Here is an 11,545-nt window from a genome sequence, read left to right as displayed (position 1 = left end):
GAGGACTTTGGGTGTCATAATGAGTGGGGAGGGGGTGTGATGATGGAGATTCCTGGTGGAGACAGGCAGGCAGACGGCAGAGAACTGCTTTACTTCTAACCCCATCCCACACCCCAATGTAGGCTGTGCTTAAGGTCAAAAACACACTCTGGATCTGCTACTACTAGAAAAATCCAGATTTCGTGCTGATCACAGGTCTACCCACTCACCAGAGGCATGTCTTGACTTTCTGTCCCCAGGGACCCACTAATCATTTACAGCATGTTGACAGATGTTTTAACCAGGGGTCAAGGTCACTCTTCCCGGTTACATAACAGAAATGCATAAAGACTTTGTTTAATTAACTGTGTGTGTGTGTTTGTATGTGTTTTAGAAAGTCTGTATAAAATTCTCTGCTGGGATAAAACTATAGCAAGGGGTGGTTTTCACATGTGTGGGAAATGAGAGCCTTCAGGGCAACACTGCTCCTGCTCCCCTTGGTCGTGCTGCAGAACTCCTGCGCCGCCACCGTGAGTCCCACAGACTGCGATGCTACTGAGCCCTTTGCTGGGAACGTGCTAGACGTGATCAATAAGGGACGGCAGCATGGCTACCTTTTCCAGTTGTTGCGGGTCGCTGATGCCCATGTGGACCAAGTGGTGAGGAATCGGCAGGGCCAGAGCTGAGCTGGGAGACCAGGAGCCCCGAGGGGGAAAGTGGTTCTGGGCCCGAATCTTGCTGCTTTGCACTATGCAGTGGCTTCGGCTAGGGCTTCCAGTTTAGTGTATGCTGCTGCTGCTCTACATTGTTCTTCTTTCCTTCGAACTCACATCTGTTATTCGTATGTCCTTAATTGTGAATCAGTCTCTAAGTCCCTATGAACATTTATTCTGAGCCAAATCAAATTATACGTACTGTAAGAGAAGACTTAGAGCAAAGCGTGGCTGGGGTCCTCAAGGAAAGAATCGTTGGCTCACAGACACGCACAGGCAAACTGTGTAAGGGCACACTTCCGTAGCCAAGTGAGCGGTATAGGCACTGAAACAATCTAAGGAAAGGAGATTAAAATTGGGTGGGAGAGGGGTGTGGGTAGGGAATCAGGAAGGAGGGTGTCAGGGAGTAATTCCACATAAGCCAAAGGGTGTGGGGGGTGGTTCCGGAAGATTTATGTGGGCTTTGGAGCAGTTATCAGGTTGGAAGAGAAACTAGGCTTATCTTGAAGCAAAGAGAGCCTACTGCTTTCACATAATAATAAGATTAAATGCTCATTTGGAGTACATTTGAGGGCTTGATAGAGATTCTGGAAGGAGGCTTCCCTCCCCACCCCCCCCCCCCCCACCCCCAAAATAAGCACTGGGCTCCCCCACATGCTTCCTTTGGTGGAACTGCTGAAATCAACGAGGCCAGACAGAGAGCTACGCAGGAAGACCAGCAGAGAAATTCTACTTGTTACCAGTATTAGAGACGGAGACATTACAGGTTGCAGAGACCAAGACCGATTGCTGGACTTTAGGATTCAAGCAGCAATTCAGCGACTGTTGGTTCCATTTCAGGCTCTCTGCCTCCTGTGCAGAGCATAGGATGGCTTGGGACAGTGCTACCTCTGAGCAGTGGTGAGAAGTTATGTGGGTGAGTAAGGCAGGTCCACAGTGTGCCTGGAGAGAGGGAGGCAGGTGACATGAACCAGGAAGCTCTTTCATGTGTTCGGGAGGGAGGAAATGAGGACCAGCCTCAGGCAGTGGGAATCAGAACAGGAAGAATGAAGGAAAGACAGGAGACGTTTCAAAGAAAGACCGTGGGCAAGCCTAGTGCGTGGATAGTGAAAGCAAAGGAAAGAAGTCAAAGTTGATCTCCCGATTCTGATTCTAAGCCAGAGACTAAGGTGATCAGTAATTAATGACGCCTCTGCTGAAAGACAAGGGGAGTTGGGAGAGGGAGCTGGTTTGTAGGAGGAGAGAGTGGTTTCAGCTTTGGGCAAGTTGAAATCAAGGCAAGCAATCCAAGTTCAGGAATAGAGCCGGGAGAGAGGACCTGACTGCGCGTACAGATTGGAGGCTGTCATCACTTATAATTCTGGGCTTGAACCTGCACCACCTCCACCCAAACCCACACTGCTATTTAGTGGTTGCTTTTTAAAGCTCGTGGGCAGAAGCAGCATCATGACCAGTTAAAAAGAACATTTGGAAGCAACTCTTTGAAGCTATTTATTCAAAATAAGTAGATCAAATGACACAAAGGTAGGACATCTGTGAGGGTTTGGAGAGGAGCAGGACTTCTGTTTCAGAAATAAAGAGACTGCTTTTCTCAAAAAAGCACTGGGCTCCCACATGCTCTTCACCTGTTGCTCTCTTGGCATTCCTCAGGAATCTGTGGCTATCTATTACTTAGTCTTGGATGTGAAAGAATCTGACTGTTCGGTCCTATCCAGGAAACGCTGGGATGACTGTGAGCCAGCTCTTTCTAAACGTGTACCTGAGATAGTAAGTAAGCAAGGTATCATTCTCCTCCTTTTATCGTTCTTGACCTTGACCTCTGTCTACTCTGCTTATGCAGGGTGGCTGCATGCCTCTTAACTCATGAAGACTATGTTGACCTTGAGGAATAGTCTCTTGAGAGCCATACCTGGGATCCGGGATCCTGGGGATTACGGTCTCATGGGATAACAAGCCCAGCTGTGAGACCTTGGGCAAATCACTACAGATGTTAGAATTTTGCCTCCAACTGTGAAAGAAGAGGAGGGGTTTGGAGTAGCTGGACCCTAGGGTCCACTCCATGGGTCTAAGTACCTATGAACTTGTGAGTGTGTCCTGTAAAGACTGGCCCCATCGGCAGGAATAGCCAAAGGGATTAACTGCAGTGACCTTGAGGAATAGGGTCTTGTTCTACACATTGCACATGGGCACTCAGGTACCAGACTCTCCACCATGGGAAGCAAACACAAAGAAGATTAAGCACATATACAAGATTTCACTTCTAGAAAATAAGATGTTTGCATACGTAGAACTTTTAGTACTTTTTTCCCTTGAAAATGTTTTGGATATGGTCATGATCTGTTTAAACAGTTTCTCCCTGGCTCTCATGAAGGTTTTGGAAGCCTACAGCGTCCAGCTCCCGGATATAGACTAAGACAATACAGGTTTTGAAAGAGGATTTGGTGAGAGAAAACATAGCTGAATTCTCAGTGGATAGTAGGGGTATGTGACCTCACTTTTTGTCCCCTCACATTCAACCCAGGGAAAGCAGTATGCAGTGACACAAATCCTTTTCTCTTACAGGTGATCGGACAGTGTAAGGTAATAGCTACACAATGTTTGAATGACTCCCAGCATTTCAGAGTGAATGACTATAACTGCACCACAAGTTCTGGTATGGTCATCTGTTAAAATGCTAATTCTGGATTAACAATTACACCATGGTATTCATCATATAATGCTAAGAAATGGTTCCTGCCCTCATAGACTCAATTATTATTTGCTGTCTTCATAGGAGAAGGGAGAGGGTTTTCTTCTGTTACTGGTACACCTTCCCTTAAAGAAATTCGATATAGAATAGAAATCTGTAAGAGGTGGTACAGTATTATTGCAGAGAACATATGCTCTGAGGTCACATTTGAGTTTGAATCCCAGCTTCCTCTCTTAATAGTTGTACCATCTTAAGGGCAAGTTACTTAACCTCTTATGCTTTCCTCCTTTGTAAAATAAGGATCATAATAGTATTTGCCTTCCAGATCCTTCTTAGAATTAAGTAAGATGCTCTATGTAGCATACTTTGCAGACTATTTAGCACTCCATTACTGATTTCAGCATCTAAAAATTGTGTATTACTGTAGAGTTCCCAAAGCGGTTACAGTTTATCCCATTTCTCATCTTACAACAAGACCATACGAGGTAAAGATTATGATACCTTCTACTTTAGAGATAAAATAACTGAGGCTCAAAGAGGTTCAGTGACTTGGCCTTGGGAACACAGCCAAAATGTGGTAAAGACATGATCCTATTTCGGGACTGTTGACTCTGAGTGCCATCCTCTTTTTTGTTGTTGTTTCCAAAAGAATCATTACAGAATTCCTTTAAAAATTGTCCATTGCAACATGATTCAACTTACAACATTTAATAGCCAAACAACTCCTTCAGGAAGTCACCTTGAAGAAAGGTTGACCTGTGTCTTCTCTCTCTGGGCAAAACTCTGTTAATAATGCCTCTGCCTCCTCCGAAAGACAGGAGGAGTTTAGTGAAATATTAACCCTTTGTGAGTGATGGGAGGTATGTCTCAATGGGTTCACAACAGAGACTAAAGCATCAGAAAGATCTGGATTTAAGTTTAGCTCTGCTGCTGACTGGCTGATTTGATCTCAAGCAAATCACTTAGCTTCTCCAACCCTCAATTTGCCCATCTGTAAAATGGGAGCTATCATTCCTCTTGCTACCATGCTTATGTGTATTAAGTCCCAGCACTGACATTGCTGTTTCCAACCCAGTACTGCAAAGTTGCCATCTTCTTTCCCCAGTCTCTTCGGCACTGACCAATACTAAAGATAGCCCTGTACTCTTTGACTTCTTAGAAGAAACTGAGCTTTACAGGGAACTAGCCAACAAAGCCCTTGAGAAGTACAAACAGGAGAATGGAGATTTTGCTGCTTTCAGAGTGGACCGAGTGGAGAGAGTTGTCAGAGCGGTGAGTCTCTGCTCATGTCAGCTGGCTTCTGAGAGCCCAGCTCCAACCTGGCAGGTCCAGACTCGATGGCACTGGCCCTCTCCACTGCCTCACATGTCCACCTCCTTTCTAACTGAGGGTCCTTTTGCAGCCTCAACCGAAAGGCAAGAGATACCGAAGAAACTGCTCCCCTGCAGTTTTTTAATGTTGGGGAGTTGTGGGGAGTATAAGTATCTACTGAAGAGGAGGGAAAACTCAGACAGGAAGGAGGGAAAGACAGAAGAGCATATTGGGGTTACATGAGTCATTGAAAATCACCCAGTCCTAACTTCCTTGTATGATGATGGGAAACTGAGGCACAGAGACACCGTCTCAGCACAACCAGGGGTGTGGCTGGTGCAAGACAGTTCCCCTGCCTTCCATTCCAGTCCAGGGCTCCCATTGCCTCCCACCCAGAGGGATGTTGTAAAGTGGTTCTCTGATGAATGTCTTGCATTTTGAAAATGCCAAGTTAAATTAATTACAGTGTGTACTTGTGATGGAATGAATACAGCACAGTTACTAGAGAGAATGTTTTGGGTCTGTATGCACTGGGAAGAGTTCCTAGGGGGAAAAGCAGGTTAGAGAATGAAACTTAGACCCTGAGCCCATTTGTGTTAATTAGATATGTGTGTATATGGGCAACATATTTAGGAAAAAGCTAGGAGAAACACATCAGATACGTAGGGGTACCTCTGGAAAGAAGAGATCAGGAGCAGGAAGGGTGAGTTTTCACACTGCTTGGTTATGTCTATATTATTTGACCTTTCAATGAAATAGTATTTACCTTATCACTTATGTGGTAAATTTTTAAAAGACAGTGGCCATGAGAAAAAGGGCACGTATTGGCGATTTGAATCACTGTGATGCTTTACAGTCCATTGGGTAGTAGGCATCTATGGCCTTTTCCTTTATTCTAATTGCTTATGTGCCTGAAACTGCTTTGATCCGATTTGTTCTAGAGAGGAGGGGAAAGAACCAACTACTATGTGGACTTCTCTGTGAGGAACTGCTCCAGGAGCCACCATTTTCCCAGGCACCATAATGTGAGTATAATAAATGTCTCTGAAATACCAGGTAACATTCAGAGACCACCCCCCATGCATCAGGCACCCCTCCAGGGTTAGCCCCGTCACTACTCTGTGAGGAAGATATTATTTTTGTCTCTCTTAGAGATGGAGAAACTGAGGCATAGGGAAGTTAAATGAATCATAAGAGTACAATTTTATAATATGCACAATAAATACCTAAACTTGACACTGAGATTGTACTTGAACTCACTAGGATTAAAGACTTAGCTAAAGAATTAAGAGCCTACACCATGGGTGCCTTTGTTCACTTCATCTCATTTGCCCTTCACAGTGACCCCCTGTGACAAATATGGACGTACCTGAGGACCAGCAAGGGGGCTTGCCCAAGGTTCATATCCAAGCTGAGATTAGAATCCAGTTCTCCTAATGTTCAGTCATGTGCAATTTTCCCCCCAATCACTTATAAATGGATACTCACGCATCTGTAGAAAGCTTTTATTAGTGAAACTCAGCATTTGTAGGGCAACTTAGAATTTCCAAAACACTTCCACTGATGTTATTACCTTGTTGGATCCCTGTGATAACCGTGCTGAGGAGAAGCAAATGTCTGCCCTCATTTCCCTGGGACAGAAGGGCCCAGAAGTTTGACCAGTTGCCCAAGTGCACTTAGCTAGACAGTGTTAGGACATAGGATTTTAACAGTGGGATTCTGATTTCAAGTTCAGGATAATTCTGATGTTTAACAGCATATTCTCCAGCATATTCTCCAGAAGAGAGGAAACATTCGTTAGTTCCCTTCTGGCTGGTCAGTGTTCCCACCTGAAGCAGTTATAGAATCCTGCCCCTAGAAAAGATACCTCTCTCTCTCAGTCCCTTCTTCAATAAATCCTTAACAACCCAGTGCAGAAACTTGGCAGCTGGAGAAGAGGAGTCTCAGTCCTAAGGGTTTTGCAGCATGATCTCATTTAATTAAGCCCTCCCACAACCTGAAGGTAGTTAGAAATTTCAAGTAACTTGCCTAAACTCACACAACTGGTAAATGGTGAAGCCAGAATTCACATAGCTCCGTCTGACTCCAGAACTGTTCTCAGAACCTCAGTGCTTAACTGTCACATCTAGAAAAGCATTGTCTTCTTGTCCTAGTCTAATTTTGACAGCTGGGTTTAGGAGCCTCTGCGGCATAGGGATGCCAGCCAGTCATAGCCTCTGTACTCAGGGTATGGCCCTAAATCACTTTGACAGGGTCCAGCAAACCCATTTTCATACTGGTTCCCTCCTTTCCAGCACTTTCCTTCAAGGGTCAGGTAAAGTTGTACAAATCCCTCTTCGGCACCTCTCTTCATTCTCTCTAGGCACAGGAAATTGGGTCTCCCAGTGCAGAAGGGTTGGACGAAAGGCAAGGCATCAATGATGGGTTATCCCTCATGACCCCCCATGGGGTGACCCTGGTGTGAACCTGGTGTGACCCTGGTGTGACCCCTCACGGAAGAGAACCACAGCAACTTGAAGTGAACCACTTAGGAAACTGCACTTTCTCCAAGTATTGACTGGGAAAGATTGTTAAATAACTAGCAGAGATATTTGACAATATTACCCTGATTTTTCTAAAGCTCATCTTTCCCAAACGTATAAAAGTTTACAGCTCTAGCTGTGCACCTTCTTACGACCTGCACACACACATACACACGCAAATACATACGCATACACACTAACAGGCTTCTCCTTTATAGGTCTTGGGATTCTGCAGAGCAGATTTGTCCTACGATGTAGAAGTCTCTGACTTGGAAACTCCAGAACACATTGCCATAAACTGTGAAGTCTTCAATTTTGAGGTGGGTTGCTTAAGTCATCTCTGTCATGTGCCGTGCCTTTGTCATGACATATAGTGTATTTTGTTCTTTTAGCTCTGGGGGTGGTGGGGAGATAGGGATAGAGGCAGAGAGATAAGAGTGGGCTGAAAAGGAATACAGAGGGAATAGGCCCCCAGGGAACAAATGGGGTACAATTGCTGATATGATACCCCAATTGGGAAAAGTTAAGCTTTGTAAAGTAAAATCATAACCAATTCAATGAATGTCTAGTGAATTTGAAAATGGTCCTTGTAGCCAAAGCTCCAGTCCTGAGACTCAAATCTTCATTTTCGTCATCAAGCCTAAAACCTAAGGGGAATGAATAAACCTCAAACACATTACATAAAGATACATAAAATAAGGCACAAAGCAATGTTTCACATCTGTCCCGGAAAGCTTTGTTCCGTACCAAGATAGTCATCACAGTATTTTTCATGTCAGCAAAAACTGAAAATAATCCAAATGTCTATGTGCCAAACCATAAAACAAAGGTGGGGGGCAAGGCAGGTTGGTCACCAGGAGCAAGGCTCCACAGATTTTTTTTTTAATTAAAATCTCGACAAGAAGGAGAGTGAAGAAATGAAATGGTCACCCTTAAGGAGTAAGAGATGCTTATACTGTATAAGTAACATTCTACAATGTAATTTCACCATTTGATGTTGAAATGAGAAAATAGGGATGATAAGTAAAGTTTTTCATAATACAATATTTATTGCCTCTGAAGAACCATCTTTACTCTGAGATATCTTTCTGACTCTTGTATTATCAAAATATTCCAATTGTGAAATAATGATAGTAGCAGATGACAGTTTTGTTTGTATTTTATTTTATTTAAGATTTATTTATTTATTTTAGAGAGAGAGAGAGAGAGAGAGAGAGAAAGAGAGAGAGTGTGTGTGTGTGCTCAAGCAGGGGGAAGGGCAAAAGGAAAGGGAGAGAAAGAATCCTAAGTGGATTGCCTGCTGAGTATGGAGACGGATGTAGGGCTTAACCTCAGAACCCTGAGATCTTGACCTGAGTGGAAACCATGACCAGATGCTTAATTGACTGAGCCACCCAGGTGCCCCATTGTTTGCATTTTAAATGTCAGTTTGGATGGATAAAAGTTTGAGACTGCTATCCTATTTTTAAAATTGATTTGTGGAATCTGGAAGTCTGAAATCCATTGGTCTAAACTGACTTTCACATCTAACTACTCCTTTTGTGTTCTGCAATAACACTCACTTGTCTGTATCCTTTACCAGGAGTGTAGAAACATCAGTGGTATACCACACCATTTTGGCCATCCTCACCACTCTGGTAGGCATGAGCATTCTCTTGCTGCGAAGCCTCCATTTAAGCCCGATGAATTTAGAGATCACCATCAACCCCACAAGCCACATAAATTTGGATGCCCACCTCTCCTAGAAGACAGACCACCATTTCAGGCAGGAGCTCCTCCACGATGGCCCCCTCCAGGACCAGGATGTCATCACCCCCATTTTGGCCCCAGTGGGACCCATGGACACCCTCATAATCATAGTTTCAGTGAGCACCATCCCCACGGACACCGTCCTCATGGGCATCATCCCCATGGTCACCATCCCCATGGACACCGTCCCCATGGACATCATCCCCATGGACACCATCCCCATGGACACCATCCCCATAAGCATCATCCCCATGGACACCATCCCCATGGACACCATCCCCAAAGCCATGATTTCTTTGACCATGGGCCTTGTGATCCACCACCCCAAAGCCAGGGTCCCGAAGATCACCATCACCGGGGCCATGGCCCACCATCTAGGCACTCAGAAGAAAGAGGTCTAGGTAAAAGACACTTTCCCTTCCACTGGAGACAAATGGGATATGTTCACCGGCTACCTCCACTAAAGGACGGTGAAGTTCTTCCTCTTCCAGAAGCCAATTTTCCCAGCTTCTCATTGCCAGACCTCAACAATCCTAAAAAGCCAGAAATTCAGCTCTTCCCTCAATCAGTTTCTGAATCATGCCCAGGGACATTTAAGAGTGAGTTTTCACATGTCTTGAAGTTTTTTGCATACTCACTTCCAAAATAAAATCTGATTTCCTCGATGGAGAAAAATTAATGTTCTGACTTAGAACCACAAATAAAATATGATCAATAATGAATACAAAATTCATGTACTTTAGCCTTACTTACATATTCACGGTAGGGCAAATGTGGGTGGGGGAGGAGATGGCATGAGAAGAGAGAGACGAAAGGAAAGGAGAGGAAAGATGTCAATGCTACAAGTCTGTCACTGACCACGAAATCCTTGCAGCAAATCTCTGATCCTCTTTCTTTCCTGGATTTAATAACTCCTTTAAGTCTAGAGTCTTTCCTCACTGAGTAGTTAGGTTGTAGCTGGGCATACCAAGAAGGTATGTTTTATCAGTCAAGGGATTATTCTTCTAACCCAAAATTCAAATTCCCTCCTACTTTCTATTTCTAGTCCTCTAAGTTTCCCTTTGGAAAAAAGTAAGTTCTAAACTCAATTTGATGCAATCAAGACTTTGGCTATGAACTACAAAGAATGTTGCAGGAACAAATCATAACTATGAGTTCAGGTGCACAAGAAATATCACTTGATTTTCAGAAGAAATTAATTTCCATTTCAGGCTGCCATCCTGGTAGATTAAGAGGAGACTTAACCTCAGTTCTTCTTAGAGTTCACCCTCACCCTGCTACTCCCCACACAAGGTTGTGCCGCAGTTCTAGAATTTCATGTAGTGCCAAGGTGTTTGGGTGGTGGGCATGAGAAAGGAGGTCTGAGTCTCCTTCACTGGTCTACTAGCTTCCCTCCTGCTGAGGGATGCTTACTACCCTGTACGCCTCCCTCCTTGGGTTGAGCTTATCAGCGACTGCTGTATCAAACTGAAGGTAAAAGAATCTCTGCAAGACTGCTAATGAACTTATCTGCCCTGGGCTATTCTCTTCCTGAGGTCTTGCTGCCTTCCAGGCTACATGCCCAGAAAGCAGGGCAGACATGTTCTCTGCTTAGGACCCCCAGAAACCTCTGTTCTGCTCATATTTTCCCCCTAGGCTAGCGATGTTCTAGGCTCAGGTAACCTCTCTTTATTCAGTTTTGGTACCAGAGGACTCTTTCTCCATAATTAAATCCTCTTTCTTTTCCCTTCTTCCCAAATCAGAGCTCAAGCATTTAAACATAGGCTAATAAGACTTTGGGTTTGCTACCTGAATTACTGGAAGCACTTGTAGGTACATAGTGATGGCAGGAAGTAGGTGTGTGTGTGTGTGTGTGTGTGTGTGTGTGTGTGTGTGTCTGGGCAGGGGAGGGAGATATAGGGGGGAAAAAAAACTAAGGCTAAAGGAGATGTGGGTAAGTTGGTTGTTAGGCTGGGAAAAAGGAGAGGCCCACAAAGAGGCAGAAGCTGAAACTGGGAGAGAGAAGAGAGGTCTAACAGCACACAGTGCAGGAGGAGTTAGAATCAGAACGTGGGGTTTATCAGAAAGGTTCCTTAGGTTTGGTGAGTAGACACCCAAATCCACCACACTGGAAACAAGATGCAAGGAGGGGGGAAACAGGACCTCATTCAACCCATTACTTCTTATGCTTCTCTACTTTCTTCTCCACCCTGGGGAGCATTTTACTTTCTAGAACCAATGCAACTGAGTGAAGAGAGACCGACTTGACCGGAGACCAGAGAGGATGCCCATATTTTATTTTTGGTTGCCCCAGCGTCCTGGTGTGGGACTCCCGGCATGCACTACGTCCCCGGGCACAGGCTCCCCAGGCATGCAACGTGATCAGTAGCAGCCCACTCTTCTGCAGCTAGATATCTTGCAAATAAATGATTAAAAGATATCTGTATGTTGGGGCGCCTGGGTGGCTCAGTGGGTTAAGCCTCTGCCTTCGGCTCAGGTCATGATCTCAGGGTTCTGGGATCGAGCCCCGCATCGGGCTCTCTGTTCGGCAGGGAGCCTGCTTCCTCCTCTCTCTCTCTCTGCTTGCCTCTCTGCCCACTTGT

The 11,545-nt window shown here is 44.8% G+C and overlaps 1 protein-coding gene across 1 annotated transcript; it reads left to right on the top strand.

Moving 5' to 3' along the window:
* The first annotated feature begins 352 nt into the window (after positions 1 to 352).
* On the top strand, positions 353 to 9,981 carry LOC111151609 (histidine rich glycoprotein). Its single transcript, XM_022509706.1, has 7 exons — positions 353 to 638; positions 2,343 to 2,459; positions 3,255 to 3,345; positions 4,487 to 4,653; positions 5,634 to 5,717; positions 7,433 to 7,534; positions 8,797 to 9,981. The coding sequence occupies exons 1-7, from the start codon at positions 441 to 443 to the stop codon at positions 9,610 to 9,612; spliced, it is 1,575 nt and encodes a 524-aa protein (XP_022365414.1). The 5' UTR covers positions 353 to 440; the 3' UTR covers positions 9,613 to 9,981.
* Positions 9,982 to 11,545: the final 1,564 nt, after the last annotated feature.

Source organism: Enhydra lutris, unplaced genomic scaffold (genome assembly GCF_002288905.1).
Source record: "Enhydra lutris kenyoni isolate GAN:26980312 unplaced genomic scaffold, ASM228890v2 scaffoldscaffold2, whole genome shotgun sequence".
Classification (NCBI taxonomy): Eukaryota; Metazoa; Chordata; class Mammalia; order Carnivora; family Mustelidae; genus Enhydra; species Enhydra lutris.
This window is presented reverse-complemented; position numbering and strand designations above follow the sequence as displayed.

Excerpts from the sequence above, each read along its gene's own strand:
- LOC111151609 (XM_022509706.1), top strand. The coding sequence starts at position 441 with ATGAGAGCCTTCAGGGCAACACTGCTCCTGCTCCCCTTGGTCGTGCTG. Across the intron at positions 2,460-3,254 it reads CTAAACGTGTACCTGAGATA|GTGATCGGACAGTGTAAGGT; the intron begins GTAAGTAAGCAA and ends TTTCTCTTACAG. Across the intron at positions 4,654-5,633 it reads TGGAGAGAGTTGTCAGAGCG|AGAGGAGGGGAAAGAACCAA; the intron begins GTGAGTCTCTGC and ends GATTTGTTCTAG.